Genomic DNA, 25,647 nt, shown 5'->3' with positions numbered 1-25,647 from the left:
GATACAGACCACGAAAACTGCATGTTTTTTTTGAAGATTTATTTGAGAGAGAGACACAGAGCAAGCATGGGTGCATACAAGTGAGCATGAGCAGGGGGAGGGGCGGAGGGAGAGGGAGAATCCTCAAGCAGACTCCCTGCTGAACGTGGAGCCCGACGTGGGGCTCCATCTCATGACCCTGAGACCATGATCTGAGCCAAGACAGGAGTGGGATGCCCAGCTGACTGAGCCACCCAGGCGCCCCAAAAACTGCATTCTTAACCAATGCCCTCACTTTGTGTATTTTCAGGGCTATAAAACATTAACAGCTAACATTACTGAACACTATATACGATTTAATAAGAATTTTAAGAATACGGATTCCCTCATATCACTGTGTCTACACAACCACAATGTTGCCTGCCCTTATCTGTGCGTCATTTTTGTGACCACCCATCCTAGAACAGTCCCTCCTACTCCTCCCAAGAATAATTTCAATTTTTTTGACAGTAGTTGACAGTGCCTTATTTATTTCGTTAGTGGCTATATCTTTGAGGTAGAAATAAGCTCCTTCAGAATAAGGACCCTGTCCATTTTGTTCAGTATGAAAGGCTGTAGAGGATGCTGGTTAAGAGACCATTACCTAGAACAAATTCTGGTTCTGCCATTTATTAGCTATGTGATCTGATTAAGAACAGAGATTCCCTCATATCACTGTGTCTACACAACCCCACTGCTGTGTGGTCCCCCTGAGTCTGTTTCTTCACTTGTGAAATGGGGATCCTAATAGTATGTACCTCTGTTGCTGTGAGAGTTATATTGGTTAGACACAATATTTGGCACGTAAGAAGCGCCCAACAAATGTTACCCATTATCCTTGTAAAACCCTGTATCCCAGCACCTAGCACAGTGCCTGACACACAGGTAAGCAGTCACACAATGCCTCTGGACGGACGAATTATCCTAGACTTCTAAACTCCACTCGAAGTTATTAACTGTCTCTCCCCTAGTACAGTTTATTGTCAATCAATAGTTTGATCAACTTTTATTTGAGAAAAACAAAACTTCTCTGATTTGAGTCAGAAAAAGGTTGAAAAATTCTCTTTGGGATTTCATTTTAACATGGCAGGACGTGTAAACAGATGTACTGATACTAGCCATGGAAGGGGGCACCGTTTTGATCAATTCCAACTATTAAAATGTGATCTGTTACAGTTCAAGAAAATGGAATAGCCTGTGTTTCTGTATAAAAAATTATACTCTGTGCATGAAACTGTAAAAAAATTAATTTTAAAGAAAATCTTGAAGCATGGAAATAAAATAATATTTTTCTTATGCAGAAATCTTAAAATTCACTGAAATACGGGATAATGAATGATTCACAATATGCATCTGAGTCAAGCAAGATTTGAGTTCTGACTTTTTGCCACTTACCAGGCAGGGAGACCATGTTTTCTGGGTCTCATTTTTCTCATCTCCCAAACAGTGTAATAATAATAGTAACTACGGGGGCGTCTGGGTGGCTCAGTTGTTCTAGCGTCTGCCTTCGGCCCAGGTCATGATCCCGGGGTCCTGGGATCGGGCCCCGCATCGGGCTCCCTGCTCAGCAGGAAGTCTGCTTCTCCCTCTCCCAGTCCCCCTGCTTGCGTTCCCTCTCTCGCTGTGTCTCTGTCAAATAAATAAATAAAATCTTAAAAATAATAATAATAATAGTAACTACGTCAGAGTGGTGTTGTGGGATTGAAAGATACAATAATACCATATAAAGTCTATGCACAAAGTAAATGTAAATGCTCCTTAAATGATCATTTTTGATTGATTTCAAACAGCTGACAGATAAACTTAAAATTTTAAAAAAAGCATGACTGTTTTTCAAGCTTCCTCTTTAAAAGCAGTAAGACTTTAAATGATATTGTTCTCCCACTGCTGCCAGAAATGTCACCTGCATAGGTAAGTGGACTCATATTCTAAAACATACTTTTCAAAAAAACACTAAAGAGTTGAATGAACGTTCAATAAGACTATTAGGCAAGAAATAGAAAAATCTACAGAATTATTACATGAATGATGCTGACTATATTTCAGTAATTCTTATGAAATGACTAGAAAGACTGATAATAAGCTATTTCAAAAAGCAAAATTAAAACATTTTTCACAGAGTATTTCTGAGAAATATGAATTTTCCATGACTTCCTGAGGTGGATACATCTAAATACACACCAGCTAATGAGAACACCACAAACAAAACGAACACCAATCTAAGGTTCCAACTACAACTGTATGGTCAAGGCTGCCATTTGTTTTAAGACTACCAAAGCCATTGTAGCCATTGCCCGTGACATACGTTTGGATTTCCTAAGGCTCACCTTTCATAATGGAAGACTTTACCACATTTGAGGTGTGCACACCTGCAATATGGGCCTACTCTGAATTATAATCTATTCCCCATAATTATAAACAAAAACCTAATCTACTCTTTCTTAAGAGGTACTTCCCAGATTTAGACATTGGCGAAGGTCTGCTTTAAAATTCTAAAATAGTCATAAATCACATAATATTTTATAGCTTTTATATTTGAGATTACATTGTACTCATAAATGCTTTACCTCAAAATTACTTTTTTTATTTTATTTCTTTAGAGATTGTATTATTTATTTGAGAGAGAGAGAGCACGAGCAGGGGGAGGAGTAGAAGGAAAGGGAGAAGCAGACTCCCCGCTGAGCAGGGAGCCTGATGCAGGGCTCGATCCCAGGACCCTGAGATCATAACATGAGCCAAAATCGAGAGTCAGATGCTTAACTGACTGAACCACCCAGGCGCCCCCAAAATTAAGTTTTTAAATTAGGCGCAACATGTTAGAGACCAGGAAAAAAATATTAACTGCTGACACACAAATAAATTCCAAACAGTCTTGATAAAATCCACAAAGACTATAAACATACCCATCTGCCCTTGGAAAGTAGGTCATTCAGCAATAATCATTTTGCACTGAATTACATCTCCTCCTCACCAACCACTTGGGGGGGTCCCTGGCTTCAGGATGACTGAATCCCACACAAGGAAGGCTTCCCGTGGTGTTGGCACTCCATTTCCTCCTCTAAATCTCAGAGATCAAAGGTCAAACATCATCATCCACTCCTCCCACAGGAGTAGAAAGGCAGCCAGAGAAACACTGATTAAACACCTAGTGGATGTTAAGCAGGGACTGTATCTGGTGGTGAGGATGTAAAGATAAGGAACACTGTGTCATTAGTGGGACAGGAGTGTGAAAATCAAGTGCAGAGTGCCACAGAGAAGGAATCAAGTGCAGGTGCTGGGAGCAGAGAAGGAAGGCATGCTGCCCCTCGCTCTCAGAGCTAAGAGTTCTGAGGAAGGCTGGAGGGTGGGTCTTGTTTGCCTGCTCTAGGAAATGCCAGGTTTGCTCCCTTTTCTTTGAGCAGCTTCTCCTTATTGAACCTTCTACCTATTGCCAACAACCTGAATAAAATCATCTCCCTACTTGTTCAGTGCATTTTGTCTTCCATGAACGGTATCATCTTGCTTTTACTGTCATCCAAGGAAAGGGAGCAACAATTTCTGTTCACATGTGAACACACACTTTTTTTTGGGCGGGGGAGGGCAACTGTTTTTGACAGGGCAGCCAGCCACAGTATGAGATGAGACACCTGGTTTCTACTGCCCCATCAGAGCAAAGGTGATTCCATATGTCGTGATGCTGTGGCCCAGCCTTTAAGAAAGCGATATGCTCCGAGCAGTGGTCTCATAAAAGCTCCTGCTTCAATCACCCAGGGGATTCTCTGCAATACTCCCTCTTAGGTTCTTTCTGTGACAACACACCACGTGCACACTTACACACATACGACAGACACATTTACATAATGCACTATCTGCATAGAAAGCAAAGTGAAAATCATGTTGAAGAAGCTTCAAGGCAGATTTTTTAAAAATGAACAAACAGTATCCCAAATTGGTCCTAAGAGAAAAACTGAAGCAACCGATAAAACAGACACAATGATTAAAGAAAGGGTCAACAAACTGTAGCCCACAGGCCACATTTAGTTGGCTTCCTATTTTTGTAAGTAATAAAACCTAACAGTCACGAAAAAATAAGCTTTTGTGTTTTACTGGCACAAAGCCACACTCATTCCTTTACATACTATCACTGGCTTTCATGCTATAATGGCAGAGCAAAGGAGCTGCAAGCCACAAAGCCAAGCACTTATACTATCTGGCCCTTTCAAGAAAAAGTTCACCAACTCCCAGAATCAAGCATCAAAATTAATTCCTTTCTACTCAAAAGAGAAAAGCCCCAAACCTATTCTGTTAAAAAGCAAAATTAGAATAACCCTATAACTCTCTTCTCATTAGTTCTTTCAGATGAAACATCATTTTACCCACTTTGTAGACTTTGTACTTCTTGTGTGACACAATAAAATACCAGCATCTACTGGATGAAGCAGGCAGAAACATTTAAACATTTCTATTTCAGTCTTTTTTTTTAAAAAAAAAAAAGGTCTCAAAAGTAAACAATGAACTGTGTTAAATTTGCTAATGGAGAACAGTATCAAAAGACCTTCTTAGTACACAGAAAATTCCTAATATGCTACTAGTCCTCAAATTTAATACATTCTCTTTATGAGACAATTTTTACATTTTTCTTTGCAGAGTTCACTGCCTGGATGAAATAGGAAAGCTCAGGCAGGAACTGCCGACTCTACCACCTCAGCTCTCACCCACGTCATCTCCCCACCTGGGGAGGCAGGAGGCATGGTCCCTTGGGGTGCTTTTCTCCCCCAGAATGATGATGGAGTTCTGGCTCTAGCAAAACGAACTGGAAAGATGAATTGAAACAAGATTGTAAAGGAACTTATAACAAGTTAAGGAACTTGTTTCTGAGAAGGAGAGGGACTGATCCTGTGCACTGGGGTGGTAACTTTGGAGGCCATAGGGTATGGAGACGGAGAGGGGAGATACCAGAACGAAGGGCAGCGTGGAAGGCACCATTACCCAGGCAGAGGGGTGAACACCACAGACCTAACCCAGGCAACGAGAGTGACAGTGGGGAAGAGAAACGGTTGCGAACCACACTCTTCTCGAGGTGGAAGCAACTGAACTAAATTAGTCAATTGACGGGCACCTGGGTGGCTCAGTTAGTTAAGCGACTGCCTTCAGCTCAGGTCATGATCCCCACAGGTCCTGGGATTGAGTCCCACCTCCGGCTCCCCCTGCTCTGTGGGGAGCCTGCTTCTCCCTCTGCCTTTGCCTGCCACTCCGCCTGCTTGTGCTCTCTCTCTCTCTGTCAAATAAGTAAAATCTTTAAAAATAAATAAGTCAGTTGACTTTGAAGGTTTACCTTCTTGTTTCTATTTTGTAGCTGTTTTGTATTCTTTCCTTTTAGAAAAGGAGGACATTCTTAAGGAAATCTGATAGGTTCTCAGCTCCCTATGAACAAGGATCACACCACCCTATGTCTTTTTTCAGTATCTACATCTAAACTACAGGGCACAGAGGGGGCGCCTGGGTGGCTCAGATGGTCAAGCGTCTGCCTTCGGCTCAGGCCATGATCCCAGGGTCCTGGGATCGAGTCCCGCATCGGGCTCCCTGCTCCTTGGGAGCCTGCTTCTCCCTCTGCCTCTCTCACTCTCTCTCTCTCTCTCTCTGGCTCTCATGAATAACTAAAATAAAATCTTTAAAAAAATATAAAAAAAAATAAAAATAAAAAAAAAAAAATAAACTACAGGGCACAGAGGTAGCATGAATCGAAGAGCTGGCCGGCTGGAGGGAGGACAGAGCGGCGAGGCCGCGGAGTGGGGCTCAGTTCCTGCCTCTCTCATTTCCTAGCTGTTCAGCCTTGCCAGCTCTCCATTTTCTCAGCACAATATGGATCATAATGTGTAATTTTTAGGGCTGTTTTAACAATCAGAGAGACACAGAGACAGAGAGGGAATATGTGTGCGCACATGTACATTTACAAAAACTGGAATTCGGTAAAGAGTAATTGTTACTAGTATTTTCGCACTAGTATTATTCAAATATGAATAATTAACATTCGGACAACCCTACCAAAGGTCTTTGCTTTTATAGAAAGTTGGTTTTGAAAGTCTCTGTCCACCCCCACCCTTTAGGCAAGAGCAGTTATTGGATTCAGTTCTCTAAAAAAAATTATTTTGAAGCTTTATTTTATTCTAAAAGATGTGCAATGGGAGTTATTTTTTTCAAGGAAATATCTTAAAAAGTTCAGGGAGGAAAAAACTATACTGAAAATGTGAGGTACTTACACTGCACTTTTATGTTGCTCTTGTTTCAGAAACCTAGCAATTTTCTCCTCAATCTAGCTTGCCAAGTATACATCTCCTTACTGAAGGTTACATTTCAAGCAACACAGATGCTGAGAAGTTAACTAAAATGCACATCTACGGTGTTTGGTAAGGTACTGATTAAAAACACTGCTTGGTGGGTAGACCAGAGGAGTTAGAGTGCCTACAGTAAGTGGTAAAGGAAGGAGAAAAATAATGTTATTTTATCACTTTATCTCCCAAATATAAAGTGAATTTAAAATATCTGAAAAAAAGGTAAGGTGATTTTTTTGTTTTTTTTAAGATTTATTTATTTGAGAGAGGGAGAGAGAGAGCTGGAGCAGGGGGAGGGGCAGAGAGAGAGAAGAGAGAATCTCAAGCAGACTTCCTGGTAAGCGAGGAGTCTAACGAGATCAGGACCTGAGCGGAAACCAAGAGTCGGATGCTTCACCCACTGCACCACCCAGGCACCCCTTCCTTTGGTTTTTAAGAAACATACTAGAAGGGCGCCTGGGTGGCTCAGTTGGTTGAGCGACTGCCTTCGGCTCAGGTCATGATCCTGGAGTCCCGGGATCGAGTCCCGCATCGGGCTCCCTGCTCAGCAGTGAGTCTGCTTCTCCCTCTAACCCTCCCCCCTCTCATGTGCTCTCTCTCTCATTCTCACTCTTTCAAAATAAATAAATAAATCTTTAAAGAAAAAAGATTTAAAAAAAAAAAAAAGAAACATACTAGATCTCTCCTGACATGTGTAAACAGACAAGCTTCTTTAGATAGCACATGACATGGCTATTAGTATTCTGATTCTAGAGCCCATCAATGGAATTGTCCTGTTACCACTAAAAAGTCCCAACATTAAAGAGTGCTCATATGCCCTCCACCCTGAGATGGAAAAACTGGGTTTTCTTCGGATCTTCCTCTCACCTTCTCCAACGATGAGGTAACCGTTAAAGGGCACAGCAATTTGTCTTATCTCAAGGGGAAAAAAAAAATATCCAGACTATGGTTTTTATTTACAAAGCAGACTACCACCTGTGCTGAATGACGGATTCACTGTTTAGCTGGTAATGAACTTCCCTGAAGCAGCAACTAAGGAACTACATTCTTTTTGAAGTATCTACCTAGTTGGGTCTTTTACTCATGCTTGACTGTATTAAATACAGAGCATTAAAAAACAGGATGAACTTCACAATGTGTTGGGGGACAAAGAAAACTCTGAGGCAGTCAAAATTCCTTCAGCATGGATTCTTTTTAAATGATACGGATTTAAGTACACTTTAGTGAGAAAGCAGAAAGATGAGCCTTCAAGGATTACCTACCAACTTATAAGACAATCTGGATTTTCAATATAAATCAAGGAAAATGGCTTGAAAGCCTATAGGTTATCTGAAAAACGTTTCCTTCTCCCATAAGTAGATTAAGTGGAAAAATCTCTGTGTTATTCTTTATCCCATGTAAAAGGTGAGTCAATGACATTTTAATGTACAATCTAAGAACTATTCCAATTCTGCCTAAGATTTTAAAAGTCCTCTGTGGTTTAGAAAATCGAAGGCAACCTTTATTTAAAGCCAGCTGAATTAGAGTTTCTTTTAAATAAGTCAGCATACAAAAATAAGTTTCACTAGAAACTGAGTAGAACTGTATATAGTTTTAATAGTCCAGCTGACAGCTTGTTAACACAAGAATAGAGAATTAAAGTAGTTTTTTACTTGACCTTTTGTTTTAATCTGTTTACCATAGGAGATATGTAGAATAGCCTCACATTTGGACAATTTTAGCAATTTTACAAACACCTTGAGAATATTAGATACAGAAATGTTTTCCTTGCCTATATTCATAAAACTGGGAGTCACCCTGCTGAGAAGCAATTCATCAATATCTATTTCAAGTTCATCCAGTAAATAACATACTTGCACTACTTTGGGTATACCACCACATGAACAAAATATAAGCAAAACTACCAGAAATACTGGGGAAAATGACTACCTTCCCCTCAGTGCAGCAGATGTCAACTGCAATGAGCATTCTACTGCAATGTTATTATGCCGGAATCAGATTTCTAAAGAAACTTTTGGAAGGATTTCTATCAAGATATGATAAATATCTACCCTCTCCGACCTCTCTGCAGAATATGATTTGTTGAAATGGCCACAGGCAATATCAATTCACAGGAAAAGAAATGACTCATGAAGAGATAAGACTTGAACTAACAGCAAGATCACTGCAGGAAAAGAGAGAGAGATGCAGCTGTCCCCTCCTGCACATGATAGATGTGACCCCCCAAAAGCTGGACATAAATCGAAACAGGTTTTAAACTGAACTCACAAGAGGGTCCTGAATAAATTCCCCTCCCTACAACGTTCTTCCTTCTCAGGCTGGAGACTGAACTACCTGACAAAGGCAAAACACAGAGCCGCATCTGCCCAGTTACTGAGTTGATTAGTTGATAAAATTAAACAATGCAAATGTTGTTGGCGTGAATGTTTTTGCAAGATTATACACTGTGCGTAGGTACCCTGAACACTCTCCCGATAATAGCAACCAGTGGGCCTGAATCTAATTTTTCTGAAGCATCTGATAGGGCCTCTGGGTTGCTACTTCTCACTTATGCAGATTAAGATTTGAGTGACCAAGGGCAAGGCCAACGTTCTGATATTCTTCTGTTCAATAAATCTATTTTGGAAGCATCTATGACCTCAGTGATCTGGATAATATTAACTCTAAAAAAGACATATATAATTTTTAAAAGACAGGATGCACAAAAATGCTATTTCCCTTTAAAAAAAGAAAAGGTCATATACATTTTTAAGTTCCCTGCACTGACCCTATGCTATAAACAAACAGATTTGCAGAAGGTTGCTCTCCACTACCCTGCGCCCTCAGTTTCTCCCTTGCTTTGCTGCTTTCACTCCACCTGCTGTTGCAACGAAGCTGCCCAGACAACTCCATTCTCCCAAAACTGCTTTTTTCTTCTCTGGGTTTTTGTACTGGTTCTACAACAATATTTGCACGTTTCCCTGGGGAGAGAAAGCCTTGTTTACATTTTCCTCCCAATGAGGCTGCCATTAACACCCCAGGGCAGAGCAGACAAGGGAGTGGCTGCATTGGTGCAGAAGTGTGAGACTTTCCATAAGCCCCGCCTACGGGGCTTCCGCTTGACCTGTGAACAGCAGCCTGGCTTTCCTTTCACCTCATCCCAGGAATCTATTTCTTGCTCTCTGGTGCAGGATAAGAAATTGAAGACGTCAAGGAAAAAAAAAAAAATGTTTTAACTATGTGTGGTGATGCATGTTAATGACACACTGCAGTGATCATTTTGCAATTATACACATGCCGAATCATTATGTCTGCACACCTGAAACTCACATAATGTGTGTCAACTATGTATCAATTAAAAACAGAAAACTAGGGGCGCCTGGGTGGCTCAGTTGGTTGGGCCACTGCCTTCGGCTCGGGTCATGGTCCCGGAGTCCTGGGATCGAGTCCTGCATCGGGCTCCCCCTTCTCTGTGGGGAGCCTGCTTCTCCCTCTGCCTCTGCCTGCCACTCCCCCTGCTTGTGCTCACTCTGTCTCTCTATGTCAAATAAATAAATAAAATATTAAAAAAAAAAAACAGAAAACTAAAGAAGTCATTAGAGAGTCCTTTCAAGCGAGGTGGTATAAAGCATATGAATACACAAATTTCATCTCTAGATTCTTTCCAAAGATTGCCTTCAGAGGAGTCCTCTTTTGTTGACCAATTCTATTTTTCTTGTGAGACAATTACTGTTATAAACTAAAGCTCCTGACAAAGACTCTGCTCTTCTATACGCCTGGTAAATTAAGAGATGACCATCTGCTTCTGACAATATAGGCAGCTCCAACTTTTCCTACCCCACCTCATGGACTTGCCCCAGAGGCACTCCAAAGGCTTTAAGTTCATGTCTGTCAAACTGAGGGGTGCACATCCAGGAACTGAACATGGTAAGAGTGACGGAACACTTTAAAAGTCAATAAATAAACACTAAATATCTAGAAAAAACTTCTAAAGTAAACAGGTGTATTATGAAACAAAACACCAACTTTTGTTAATTTCTAGGATAAAGCATAAAAATTCAAATAAATGTTGGGCTTACTGCAGTTGCCTTTTGCTATGGAATCCAGGCCCCAAAAGGCCTCACTCCACTCAACATTGAAGCTAAGTGGAAAAGTTTGAGAATCACTGCCTTAAGTAATTACTGGGGTCTCCCTCCAGTTTCTACCTCTGTTGTAAATGAAAGTCATGACACTAATACACATCTAAGCAGCATGAAATAAACTAAGGCAACAATCTGTAAGAAATGAGCAACAAAATGATGGAAGTGATAATGTGTATTACTTTGTACTCAAATTTGTTTTTAACTCTAAAAGTAGTAACTATGTCCCTACTAATTCAAAGTTTAGGCTTAGCAACCCGGCATAAATAAAGACGAATAGTTCTTACTGCAATGCCTTAGAAATCTGGCACATGTACACTTCATAACAATTACCAAAATTTACAAGAAAATTAATCTGGTCCACTTAGTGATACATGTAATTTGGTACTTGCTGTTCCCTCTGCTTGGAACACTCGCCCCTTCAGTTCTCTACTCTGATTCTTTCTTAGCCTTTACACTCAACTCGTCAGAGAAGCCTTTCCTAACCATCCCCCTACAAGCCTTCTATAAACGTCGTCATCCTGTTTATTTCCTTTAAAGCCATTACTACAATTTGCAGTTATCCAGGAATTTACTCTTTATCATCTGTATGCTTCTTCCCAACAGAATGGACCAGAACCTTGTCTTATTTATTGCCACATCCCCAACTCTGAGTGTCACTCAATAAATATTTTGGAATGAAAGGCTGCTGCATAGTATTTAAAAATTAAAGCAGGCATTTCTCACAGATTTTTTAAACTCTAAACACTCAGATTGTGGAGCTATTATAATCTGGCTCTCTTTTCTTACAAACCTAAAAAGAAACTGAGGTTCGGCAACTCCTAGAAAATCTTTTTAGGATTCCAAACTAGGGGTGGAGCCAGGACTCATCTTCCATTTCCCTTGTCTCCCACGCCAGGGAGCTTTCCAAACCAAGCCCACTTTATTAGTCCTGCAGGATGTATAAACAGTGTTGAATATGCGTGAAAACCAATTGCTTGCTTCTTTTCCCATCAAATTGCCCTTTTTCTTTTTTCTTTTGCCCACTATAGTGGAGAAATTACATGCTAAGAAGGCTGACCTCTGTGCCATGTGCAGACGAGATGGAACACCATTAAAATACAATGCTGTTCCACAGCCTGGGCTATGAGCTTCACCTGCACTGCAGCCACGGCCAGAGAGCCACCAGATTCACTACAGAAAGTCACAAAGTGTGTCTGAAGCCAGAAGAAGTCAATCCCATAGGCACCAATCTCTCACACATCCAAAAAATAATTTAATACATACTTGGGTAGCTATGCCTATTTTCCTCAAAGAAATCAAATTTAAACTCCAGGGACCAAGATAAAAAAAATCCTAGGAAAAGAGAAGGGTCACATAAGCAAGTACCGTGAACAGTCACATGTTACAAATCCACTGGAAACCCCCAGAGGAGGACATGGGGACTGATGAGGAATCAGATCTATTTATTGAGTTCACAGGCAGGTAGGAGGTAACTAAGCCACCATGTCTGATGATAAAACATTTCTCCCTAGAAGAAACAGCGGTCATGCACAACTTCTTTCTAACCTCCTGAAATATCTGGAGTTTTTTGCAGTGGCTAGGCCAAAGTTCCTCTCTCTCTAGACTGCTGCACTCTGTTGCCCGGAGTTCCCAGGCTTAAAATCAGGGCTCAAAATTAACCTTGTCAGGATCCGTGCACAGGTGAACCCACGCCACTCTCTAACCCTGCAACGCAATGGCTGACTTGTCTTCTCTGGGCCAGGACATTTATATTATTTTGAAATCAACTGTTTCTTCCTGTATATTTGTCCTGCCGGTGTATTAAGATGAGCCCTAGCACTGGTCTCTATTTTCCAACTAAATTGACACAGAGTCTCATTCCTGGACATGACAATGCTGAAATAAAATTCACACGTGTGCAGAACAGGTTTTACCCTGATCAAATTTCTCAACCATAAAAGTGAGGCCCCCAAATTACCTGCTATTTAACACTGGCAAATCTGCCTTGTGAATTCATGCCATAATGCTATTAACTCTGTAATTTTAAAAAAGAACATGAGATTAATTTTAAAACTAAGCAAGATGATAGTACTCAACTAATACAAATCAAGAGAAAGGTAAATTGTAAATCCTATTAGTTGCAGTTTAAGATATTTACCCAAGCATGGGACAATTATTATTAGGATTCAATCGGTAACACAGTATTTTTTTTTCAAAACCTGTGCCAAATGTGTATGTATATAAAGCAATATTTTATTTTTACCCAAGAAAAAGTGCCCTATTTTAACCCCGAAAGACTTCTCATAAAAACTAAAGCAGATGTGGGTAATTACAATCTTAAGTACCTCAAGTTTCTTAAAAAAACATTCCAAATCGTCATGAAACTCAAATAGTGCGCACTGTCAATGGCTGTGTGCTATACCAGTCAGAGAAATTTTTAGGTAGTCCAAATGAAGCTACATGGTCAACACTCTATAGTCAAATCAGTGGTATCCCTACCCCTACATAGGAAGGCTTTTTTTTATTAAGTTGTTGTCCTACCCTTTACATAACAAAAACTCATGTTGTAAATAGTATTTAATATAACCTAATAACCTGAAAAGTTTTTCCACTCACACATTATTAGTAAATGAGCTTCAAGCATACTGATTACTACAAAAACAAGCTCATATTTCATGCAAGCCACAGCTGAGAGAAATTCAGACAGGAGCATAAATGAAGATATTTGTAATTTAAATGAACATTTAAAATAGTATTTTTAAATTAACACAATGTTCAACTCAGTAAAAGTGAATTATTTTGTTAAAAGCAAAATTCTCTTTAATACTCGCACTAACATCTTACTTTGGAAATGCTGACAGTGCCCGGCACCTGGTATATGCTCACCAAATGGTTTGTTAAAAATGACCTTGACCTAGATTCCACTCACAGTTCACTGGGGCTTTGACCTGAGCAAGAGAATAACAACACTGCACTACTGTATTGCATATATATAACTGTGAGTAATCAGGTGTGGCTAACAATGGTCACCAGCTTCCGCAGAGTTTATTGTATTGTTTCAGGAAAGCACAACATTCAGCTCCACCAAAAATAAAGCAGGAGAAGGTGAATGAACACACCTTCCAAGACCTGTGTGACATATATCAATATATGAGTGTGGGTGTTTGCCTTTTCCTAAGTGTGAAAAATAATTTGACTAACACAAGTCAGCATTTCCACTTGGGTTTCCAATTAATGTAGGGGCAAAAGGAAGGTTGGGAGAAAATGAGACAATTGTGGGAATTGTGAATCTAGCAGGGTAATAGTTATTGTTGAGAAATGTATTATAAAATGTCTACCTCACATCACGTACATCCGGCAAATCACTTACCCAAATCAGACTGTCAAGATTAGAGATCCTGAGATTTTACAAAACCCTCCATGATTTCTTCTCCAAAAAGAAATTCATCAACATAAATGGACTAGAAACATTTTTTTATTTTTTTTTGGTTTTCTGACAAGGTGAAATTTTGATTAGACAATTAAACATTTTAATGAAAACAGGGAAAGACAAAATGATTCCAAAACTAGGATCTGAAGATATTCTTATTCTTTATAAAAACTGGAAATTAATGTAACACATGTAAACAAGGTATTTAGTTTTACTAAAGTGATTTATTTTAACAATAGTTCACACTATGACTTTTTTGTTAATATGGAAGGTCAATATGCATTATTTATCTTTATATATATTTAAATATAAAATATACATATACTCAAAAATTATCGCCTACACACAAAATAATGACAACCATGTCAAGTATATCCAGTTTTGAAAGAACAAAAGAGGCTCTACAAAAATAAAAATAGTAATTATATGAAGACGGTGGTATAATGGTGATGGTTTTTTTTTTCTTTTATAACATTATATTACTTTTAAAACTGAATTAAAATATATTTTGATTTAGTTATATACATAAAATTGCTACATCATTTAGAGATATTAAATAATAGCAGAAGAATATAGTTTCTAAATAAAACCACTATGTGGTTTTAAAATTCATGTAATTACAAAATCCACATACCTGAGCCAACCTCCTTTTCCTCTTCTTCAATGTTGTTTTTGATGCTATCATATTCCTCATCAATGGTCTGGTTACCACGCATCTGAGATAAAATTCTACGGGCCTTCTGAGTCTGTCCTTTCTGAATCAGCCATCGAGGGCTTTCAGGTAAAAAGAGAAAGCCAAAAAACTGTATAACTGCTGGAATTGCTGCAAGTCCCAACATGTACCTGTAATAAGAAATCCACATATTATTGTAAAATTTGGACTTATTAGCACTGAGTATGAATAAAAGGTTTATGTTTACCACATTGGAAATAGTATCTCATATTATATTAGAATGATTTTCCATGTGTGTGTGGGTGGTGCGTGTGACCAGAAAAAAGAATATTTTTATGCTGTGAGAAACTGAAAAATGAGAAAAATATGATCACATAAATTACAATACAAAGGAGCAAAAGTCATAATAATTATGTATATACATTCTGAACCACACACATCAGGCAAAACACCATAATCACCATTCCTTTCTAATACTAATACATATAATTCTGTATTTTACAATAGAAAATGAGGCTAAGACAAAACTCTGATAATCTGTTTAAAAAGATACATTTTTCATTAAGATAAATGCCCCAAACTACCTATTGTTTTGCTCCGTGAATGATCAGTAATGATTTCATTTTGCCATCAAGCATCATGTTCACCCTCATGAACTAAGGAGAAGCCCAGAGCAGAAAAGGATAGTCAGAAGCAAATAATCATTATTAAAATGACAGAAATGTAGTAAATAAGCATATCACTTTAAATCCATCAGAGAAATAACAAAAATAGTAATATGTGTACATCATTATCAAAGATCTCTCCAAAATTATTCTGACCACTAGAACGATTTCCTAACAACTCTTTGCTGTTAGGCCTCCATCTTTTTGAATTGAGCGGTTAGATTAGATAAACTGTGAGGTCATTTTCAAATGGAAACTTCTATGGATCTAGGACACCTGTACATTTTCTCTTGATCCAAATTCCCTGGGTATGTTCCATGGCAGATTTATGATGGCAGAGCTCAGAAAGCCAGCTGTGATTACGTAACAACCACACTCACTGATATTCATAAATCAATTAGAAGTCACTTGACTCAATATACTTTTCAAAGCTATTCCAACTGTTAAGCTATGTTAAACCCAAAGTAGAGTGAGCAACCTTGAAGCCGCCAAATATAAAACTTGTGAAATAAGTCCATTACTTTTCTTTCCTTTTTTTTTTTTTTTTAAGATTTTATTTATTTATTTGACAGAGAGAGAGACACAGCAGAGAGGGAACACAAGCAGAGGGACTGGGAGAGGGAGAAGCAGGCTTCCTGCTGAGCAGGGAGCCCAATGCGGGGCTTGATCCCAGGACCCTGGGATCATGACCTAAGCCGAAGGCAGACATGCTTAACGACTAAGACACCCAGGTGCCCAATAAGTCCATTACTTTTCAAACAAAATTCATTTTAATACCAAAAACAGCAGGAAAAAAAATACAACTGTCACAAAAGATGTTAAAAATACCTCTCACTCCAAGATATTTGCAAACAACATATCTGATAAAGGTTTAGTATCCAAAACCTATAAAGAACTTATCAAACTTAACACCTAAAAAGTAATCCAGTAAAGAAGTGAGCAGAGGATATAAACAGACATTTTTCCAAAAAAGACATAGAGATGGCTAACAGATATGTGGAAAGATACTCAACATCATCATCAGGGAACTACAAATCAAAACTACAATGAGATACCTTGTCAGGATGGCTAAAATTAACACAGGAAAAAAGAGATGTTGGCAAGGATGTGGAGAAAGGGGAAACTTTACACGGTTGGTGAGAATGCAAACCAGAGCAGCCATTCTGGAAAACAGTATGGAGGTGCCTCAAAAAGTTGAAAACAGAACTACCCTACGACCCAGCAAATGCACTACCAGGTATTTACCCAAGGATAAAAAAATACTGATTTGAAGGAATATGTGCACCCTGATGTTTAACAGCAACACTATCAACAATAGCCAAATTATGGAAGGGCCAACATGTCCCACTGACTGATAAATGGATAAAGAAGTTGTGGAAAATATATGCAATGGAATATTACTCAGCCATAAAAAAGAATGAAATCTTGCCATTTGCAAAGACATGGATGGAGCTAGAGTGTATTATGCTAAGTGATATAAGTCAGAGAAAAACAAATACTATATGATTTCACTCATACGTGGAATTTAATAAAGGAAACAAATGAACATAGGTATAAAAAAAGAGAGAGGGAAACCATAAAAACAAAGTCTTAACTACAGAGAAACCCCTGGCCAGACTTATGAAAAAGAAAAGAGAAATGACACAAATAAAATCATGAATGAAAGAGGAGCGATCACAACCAACACCAAAGAAATACAAACAATTATAAGAACATATTATGAGCAACTCTATGCCAGCAAATTAGATAATCTGGAAGAAATGCATGCATTCCTAGAGATATATAAACTACCAAAACTGAACCAGGAAGAAACAGAAAACCTGAACAGACCTAGAACCACTATGGAAATTGAAGCAGCAATCAAACATCTCCCAAAAAACAAAAGCCCAGGGCTAGATGGCTTCCCAGGGAAATTCTACCAAACATTTCAAGAAGAATTAATACCTATTCTTCTGAAACTGTTCCAAAAAATAGAAATGGAAGGAAAACTTCCAAACTCGTTTTATGAGGCCACCACTACCTTGATTCCAAAACCAAAGACCCCATCAAAAAGGAGAATTACAGACCAATATCCTTGATGAACATGGTTACAAAAATTCTCACCAAAATACTAGCCAACAGGATCCCACAGTACATTAAAAGGATTATTCACCACAACCAAGTGGGATTTATCCCTGGGCTGCAAGGTTGGTTCAACATCCGCAAATCAATCAATGTGATACAATACATTAATAAAAGAAAGAACAAGAACCATATGATCCTCTCAATAGATGCAGAAAAAGCATTCGATCAAAACTCTTCAGAGTATAGGGAGAGAGGGCGCATACGTCAATATCATAAAAGCCATCTATGAAAAACCCACAGCAAATATCATTCTCAACGGGGAAAAACTGAGAGCTTCCCCCCAAAGGTCAGGAACGCGGCAGGGATGTCCACAATCACCACTGCTATTCAACACAGTACTAGAAGTCCTAGCCACAGCAATCAGACAACAAAAACAAATAAAAGGCATCCGAATCGGCAAAGAAATCAAACTCACACTCTTTGCAGATGATATACTTTATGTGAAAAACCCAAAAGACTCCACCCCAAAACTGCTAGAACTCATACAGGAATTCAGTCAAGGGGCAGGATATAAAATCAATGCACAGAAATCAGTGGCATTCCTATACACCAACAACAAGACAGAAGAAAGAGAAATTAAGGAGTCGATCCCATCTACAATTGCACCCCAAACCATAAGATACCTAGGAATAAATCTAACCAAAGAGGCAAAGAACCTGTACTCAGAACCTGTACTCAGAAAACCATAAAATACTCATGAAAGAAATTGAGGAAGACACAAAGAAATGGAAAAACGTTCCACGCTCATGGATTGGAAGAAAAAATATTGTGAAGATGTCAATGCTACCTAGAGCAATCTACACATTTAATGCAATCTCTATCAAAATACCATCCGCTTTTTTCAAAAAAATGGAACAAATAATCCTAAAATTTGTATGGAACCAGAAAAGACGCTGAATAGCCAGAGGAATGTTGATAAAGAAAAGCAAAGCTGGCGGCATCACAATTCCGGACTTCCAGCTCTATTACAAAGCTGTCATCGTCAAGACAGTATGGTACTGGCACAAAAACAGACACATACATCAATGGAACAGAATAGAGAGCCCAGAAATGGACCCTCAACTCTATGGTCAACTTATCTTCGACAAAGCAGGAAAGAATGTCCAATGGAAAAAAGTCTCTTCAACAAATGGTGTTGGGAAAATTGGACAGCCATATGCAGAAGAATGAAACTGGACCATTTCCTTACACCACACACAAAAATAGACTCCAAATGGTTGAAAGACTTAAATGTGAGACAGGAGTCCATCAAAATCCTAAAGGAGAACACAGGCAGCAACCTCTTCGACCTCAGCCGCAGCAACTTCTTCCTAGAAACATCACCAAAGGCAACGGAAGCAAGGGCAAAAATGAACTATTGGGACTTCATCAAGATAAAAAGCTTTTGCACAGCAAAAGAAACAGTCCACAAAACCAAAAGACAACCAACAGAATGGGAGAAGATATTTGCAAATGACATATCAGATAAAGGGCTAGTATCCACAGTCTATAAAGAACTTATCAAACTTGGGCGCCTGGGTGGTTCAGTTGGTTAAGCGACTGCCTTCGGCTCAGGTCATGATCCTGGAGTCCCGGGATCGAGTCCCACATCGGGCTCCCTGCTCAGCAGGGAGTCTGCTTCTCCCTCTGACCCTCTTCCCTCTCGTGCTATCTCTCATTCTCTCTCTCTCAAATAAATAAATAAAATCTTTAAAAAAAAAAAAAAAAAGAACTTATCAAACTCAACACCCAAAGAACAAATGATCCAATCAAGAAATGGGCAGAAGACATGAACGGACATTTTTCCAAAGAAGACATCCAAATGGCCAACAGACACATGAAAAAGTGGTCAACATCGCTCGGCATCAGGGAAATCCAAATGAAAACCTCAATGAGATACCACCTCACACCAGTCAGAATGGCTAAAATTAACAAGTCAGGAAAGACAGATGTTGGCGGGGAGGCGGAGAAAGGGGAACCCTCCTACACTGTTGGTGGGAATACAGGCTGGTGCAGCCACTCTGGAAAACAGTATGGAAGTTCCTCAATAAGTTGAAAATAGAGCTACCCTATGACCCAACAATTGCACTACTGGGTATTTACCTCAAAGATACAAATGTAGGGATCCGAAGGGGTACGTGCACCCCAATGTTTATAGCAGCAATGTCCACAACAGCCAAACTGTGGAAAGAGGCAAGATGTCCATCGACAGATGAATGGATAAAGAAGATGTGGTATATATATACAATGGAATATCATGCAGCCATCAAAAGGAATGAGATCTTGCCATTTGCAATGACGTGGATGGAACCGGAGGGTGTTATGTTGAGCTTAAAAACAAGTCAATCAGAGAAAGACATGTATCATATGACCTCACTGATATGAGGAATTCTTAATCTCAGGAAACAAACTGAGGGTTGCTGGAGTGGGGGGTGGGTGGGAGGGATGGGGTGGCTGGGTGATAGACACTGGGGAGGTTATGTGCTATGGTGAGCGCTGTGAATTGTGCAAGACTGTTGAATCACAGATCTGTACCTATGAAACAAATAATGCAATATATGATGAAAAAAAAAAGAAGATAGCAGGAGGGGAAAAATGAAGGGGGGAATCAGAGGGGGAGACAAACCATGAGAGACTATGGACTCTGAAAAACAAACTGAGGGTTCTAGAGGGGAGGGGGTGGGGGGATGGGTTAGCCTGGTGATGGGTATTAAAGAGGGCACGTTCTGCGTGGAGCACTGGGTGTTATGCACAAACAATGAATCATGGAACACTACATCAAAAACTAATGATGTAATATATGGTGATTAACAAAAAATTTAAAAAAAAAGAAAATATCTCATTTGTATGGGCAAACTTGCACTGCTTGAACACTGTGCCAAACTGAATTTGAATTTCATTTTCAACATACACATACATTTTTCATGTAGGGAAAATATAGGTAACATGGCCAGAGATAGTTTAAAAGATGACTGGGTGCAAAAAAAAAAAAAAATTTGATTTGATGATTTGATCCTTTTAAAATATTTTATGAGGGACATGAGAGATGGAACATTGCTTTCCACTGCATTTTGTTTTTCAATCTCTGCCTCCCAAAGGCCTCTCCAAGCTTCTCCCCTTCCAAAAGGAATTGTGCAAGAGTGAGGAATTATATCTTGCATCCACATGCTGTTTATTTCTCTTCTCCTCTCTTTTTCCTTAAGTTCCCAATGCCTTAGAAGAGCTGAATGATTTATGGTTTTAATTATAAGTCAAGCTATTCTAGAAAAGCTAAGAGAGCTTTATTACAATGTTATATTTAAAGCAAATTGTATGCAATTGTTTTTACAGCTCTTGAGTTCTACTAAGGGAAGACACTACACTCTGATAAGTGTATAAAGGTTTTTTTTGGACACTGCAGTCAGTTAGCCAATTATCCCACTAGGCCATGAGAGAGAGCATTAAGGTGCAATTCAATAATCACTTCCTTACTGGTCTCCCAACCTCACATAGCTAAATGTATTTTTCAACCAAATCTCCACCTTATATTTGCTATTTTTTAAAACACTCAGATTAGTTCAGTGACAATCTCTGAAGTTTGAATATTAGCAATATTCTCTAATATCCAATATTGTCTTATAATACAGTGAAAAAAAAACCCAAGTGACAAAACTGTATTTATAATTCTGATAGTTTTATTTCCATCCTCTGTCTTGTAGCTTGCATTCCATTTATATTTCCTATTGATTTAGAAATCATGTTCATGTTAGCCCTTTTTGAATAGCACATAAAAGTTAGAGGAATATCATAAATATTAAGATACTAAGCCTTATTCTTTAAAACTCTACAGTTTCCAACTGGCATCCTTTTACATAGAACTATGAAATAAACTCTAAACCGTTTTTTGCTGAAACAACTCATTGAAAATAAAAGGGTCAGCCGTTAGAATTAGTACATTCTTCAAAAGTGTTACCTAATGAAGATTTACTGTATTGCTTGGAAAGGTAAGCTGAATTTCTATGATCTATCTGAGCTGTTATTCTGAGATGTTTACCCAACAAACATCACCTTAATGTACATTAAGTGCCAAACTCTATGCCAATCATTAAGCATCATGAAGCACTTAAAGCAGAGATAGTGTAGTGCTGTGTAAATCCAGAAACATCCCCCAAGCTGGAACTTTCCAATATATATCATTTACCTTGTTTAGGGTAATGAAATGTTTTCCCCTTAAAAAGGCATAATCCAACCCTTTCAAACCACATTCAAGAACACTGTTCCTTCAGCCCTACATCTTGAGCTACCTGACTTCACTGTTCAATGTTCCTATGGATTTTGAGTTTTTTTTTCATTTACTTCTCATATACTTAATAATCATATGAGTTATGCATTTACTAAAAGATCTCTATTCTTGGATTTACAAAAGAAATGCTCACCATCATACATCAATCACAAGACATTTACATAATAATCACCAGATAGAAATTATAATTTATGGGGAGGCCTGGATGGCTCAGTCGGTTAAGGGTCTGCCTTCAGCTCAGGTCAGGATCCCAGGGTCCTAGTATCGAGACCCGCATCAGGCTCCCTACTCAGTGGGGAGTCTGTTTCTCCCTCTGCCTGCCACTCCCCCTGTTTGTGTGCATGCGCTCTTTCTCTCTGACAAATAAAATCTTTAAAAAATTATAATTTATATAGTATGTTTCTACTTAAGGCAAGTTTTAGATGCAAAAGGATAACAATGAATTTAGCCACCTGCTATAACTACAACTCACCTGTTAACATATTTTTCAATTTTAGTGCAGGATTCACAACTCCATTTTAACAGATAAGGAATTAAAATAATAAATTGAGATCCCAAGCTGGTAAATTAATTTCCTTCTGCCTTCAAAGACCACACAGAACATCAAAATTGACGACTGACATATCTGATAATCTGATGGCGGCTAGAGAGTAAACATGAGACCAAGGCTGAAAGTACATTATAAGAAAAAAAAAATCAATATGTCCTAGTTGGAATCTTTCAAGTAAGAAGCAGGTGATATATGACCAGCAAATGAGCAACTTTTGTGTTACCTGGTGAATGAGTCTGTGTAAACTATTAACAAAAAATCTTGCCAAATATGTAAACATAAGAAAATATTAACTCTGTGTAGGTAGGGGAAATGCCTCAAAGTGATTTGATATTGGTATATCGGGTAGGTAGTTTGGCCAAGTTTATTTAGAGTGTTGTAATTATATTAGAAGCAGCAAAATATACTTAGAATAAGATGTGATATTAAACAAATGAATGTTTTGCACAGATATTAAGTAGTTTTAAACTATATGGCAACATACAATGACTTGCATTAGGACTAGTGTTAGAAATAATGCACACACAACCACACCTACACATATCCTTTTTTTTTTTTTTTGTCACTCTGAAAATCTTCCTCTGGGCTAGGGATTTGGGAGATAAAACGATTAGAAGACATCCTATGCTTCCAGAAGCTTATACACTAGTAATCATCAAACAAAACAGGATTATATTTAATTGCTTTGACTGAGGTTTTGCGTGTAGGAACAAGGACACAAGTTATTTCAACAGAGGCTGTTAGAAAAAGTGTCATGGCAGAAGCAACATTAAATTAGTCACTGGCCAATGCAGAAAAGGGACATAATGGAGGAAACTAACAGAAGGGTCAGGTCAACAATTTTTAGGTACAATTTGCATATAATAAAATGAAGAGATCCAAAGGTATACCATTCTAAGAGTTTTGAAAAATATATATACCCTTATAACCACCATCCCAACAAAAAATCAGAATGTTTCCATCATTCCAGAAAGTTCCCTATACCCCTCTCTTCCCAGTCAATCCCCACTGCCATAGACAACCAATGACTGAATTTCTGTCCCCTTACATGTTAGTGAACATCATCATATGGAATCATGGAGACTGCACTCTTTTGCACTTTTCTTTCAATCATGTTTTTTTGATATACACCCACCTCGCTGTTCTATTTCACGGATTTATTTATCTATCCTTACCAGTCTGTTTTGATTACTTTAGCTTTATACTTTTTTTTAAATTTTTATTATCTATTTATTTATTTATTTATTTATTTATTTATTTATTTATTCATGAGAGAGAGAGAGAGAGAAGCAGGCTCCCAAGGAGTAGGGAGCCCGATGCGGGACTCAATCCCAGGATCCCGGGATCATGACCCGGGCCGAAGGCAGACGCTTAACCATCTGAGCCACCCAGGCGCCCAGCTTTATACTTTTTTTTTTTAAGAGTTTATTTATTTGCCAGAGAGAGTGAGAGAGAGAGAGCACAAGCAGGGGGAGTGGCAGGCAGAGGGAGAGGGAGAGGAAGGCTCCCCACAGAGCAGGGAGTCCCGATGCAGGTATCGATTCCAGGACCCTAGAATCATAAGCATCTGCCTTTGGCTCAGGTCAACGACTGAGCCACCCAGGTGTCCCTATACTAAGTCTTGGAATCAGACAGAACTCTCCAATTTTGTTCCTCAAGATGGTTTTGACAATTCTAGGTCCTTGACTTTTCTGTAAAAACTTTTAGAATTACCTTGTCCATTTGAATGAATCTGAAAGACTGTAAATGTTGATAGTGGACATCTCTGCCTTGCAACTGATGGTAAGGAAAAGCATTCCGGGGCACCTGGGTGGCTCAGTTGGTTAAGCAACTGCCTTCAGCTCAGGTCATAATCCCGGAGTCCCGGGATCGAGTCCCACATCGGGCTCCCTGCTCAGCGGGGAGTCTGCTTCTCCCTCTGACCCTCTTCCCTCTCGTGCTCTCTATTTCTCATTCTCTCTCTCTCAAATAAATAAATAAAATCTTTAAAAAAAAAAAAGGAAAAGCATTCTGGCTTTCAGTATGGGGTATAAAGCTGGCTGCAGGTTTTCTCATACATGTCCTTTATTGAGTTCAAGAAGTGCTCTTTGCTCTTCTAGGGGCACCTGGGTGGCTCAGTCATTAAGCATCTGCCTTCAGCTCAGGTCACGATCCCAGGGTCCTGGGATCGAGTCTTGCGTTGGGCTCCCTGCTCAGCAGGGAGCCTGCTTCTCCCTCTCCCCCTGCTTGTGTTCCCTCTCTCACTTGGTCTCTCTCTGTCAAATAAATAAAATCTTAAAAAAAAAAAAAGTGCTCTTCTAGCTTGCTGGAAGGTTTTAGCATAAATGAATGTTATTCCATCACATGCTTTCTCTGCATATATTGAGTTAATTATATAGGTTCTCCTCTTTTTAATAATTTGAACATGGTGACCTGCACAAATTAATTTTCAAATGCTAAATACCTGGACTTTCCTCAGAAAACTGACTTGCTCACAATTTATTACACCTTTATTTATTACCAGCTTTGATTTGCTACTATTTTGTAAGGATATTTTCTTTTTTTTTTAAGATTTTATTTATTTATCAACAGAGAGAGAGACAACAAGAGAGGGAACACAAGCAGGGGGAGTGGGAGAGGGAGAAGCAGGCTTCCCACAGAGCAAGGAGCCCGATGCGGGGCTCCATCCCAGGACCCTGGGATCATGACCTGAGCCAAAGGCAGATGCTTAACAACTGAGCCACCCAGGCACCCAGGATATTTTCAATCAGTATCTAGAGTTTTTTGTTCTTGTAATAGCTTAGGCCATATTAGAGTTATGCTGTCCTCAGAATCCAAGCTGGGAAGTATTCCTTCCATCTTTATTTTCTTAAAGTTTTTGTTTTAAGCTTGGAGCTACTTCTTCCTTAAATATTTTACAGAATTCACCACTGAAACCATCTGGGCCTGGATTTTGCTTTGCAGGTAGGCTACTACTAATGATTTAATTTATTTAATAAATACAGGGGTATTCAGATTTTCCATTTTACCTTGTGTCAGTTTTTAGTAGGGCCATGATCTTCAAGCAATATGCCCATTTCACCAAGTTGTTGAATTTATTGGCACAAAGTCATTCAAAGTATTCCCTCATTATCCTAATAATGTCCATAGCAATGATGCACTCTTTTACTCCTGATATTGATAACTTGTGCTTTAGCTTTTTTTCTTAATCAGTTTAATCAGTCATATCAGCTTATCAATTTTATTAATCTTTACAAAGAATCAACATTTTTTCTACTGCTTACCTTTCTATTACATTGACTTCTAGTCTTTATTATTTATTATATTTCTGACTAGTTGGCTCTATTATCATTACAAAATGTCCCTTTTTATCTCTGGAAGTACCACTTGTCTTAAAGTCTTACTTTGTATGATTATTAACAAAGCCACACCAACTTTCTTATACTTGGTGTTTGTATAGTATATCTCTGCCCACTCTTTTACTTTTAACCTATCTGTGGCATCATACTTAAATTGTGTCACCTTTAGACAATATA

At 38.7% G+C, this 25,647-nt stretch overlaps 1 protein-coding gene across 1 annotated transcript in view; it reads right to left on the bottom strand.

Moving 5' to 3' along the window:
• Positions 1-25,647, bottom strand: part of SLC2A13 (solute carrier family 2 member 13) — a 386,427-nt gene that overhangs the window by 282,765 nt on the left and 78,015 nt on the right. The window contains exon 3 of the mRNA XM_025879547.2: positions 14,494-14,702. Coding sequence (XP_025735332.1) covers positions 14,494-14,702 — 209 coding nt within the window. The remainder of the gene's footprint in view (positions 1-14,493; positions 14,703-25,647) is intronic.

The sequence above is a fragment of the Callorhinus ursinus genome, unplaced genomic scaffold, assembly GCF_003265705.2.
Source record: "Callorhinus ursinus isolate GAN/ISIS: 27379988/994484 unplaced genomic scaffold, GSC_fseal_2.0 scaffold27, whole genome shotgun sequence".
NCBI classification, from domain to species: domain Eukaryota; kingdom Metazoa; phylum Chordata; class Mammalia; order Carnivora; family Otariidae; genus Callorhinus; species Callorhinus ursinus.
Note: the sequence above shows the minus strand (reverse complement) of the source record. Positions and strands in the feature narration are given on the sequence as shown.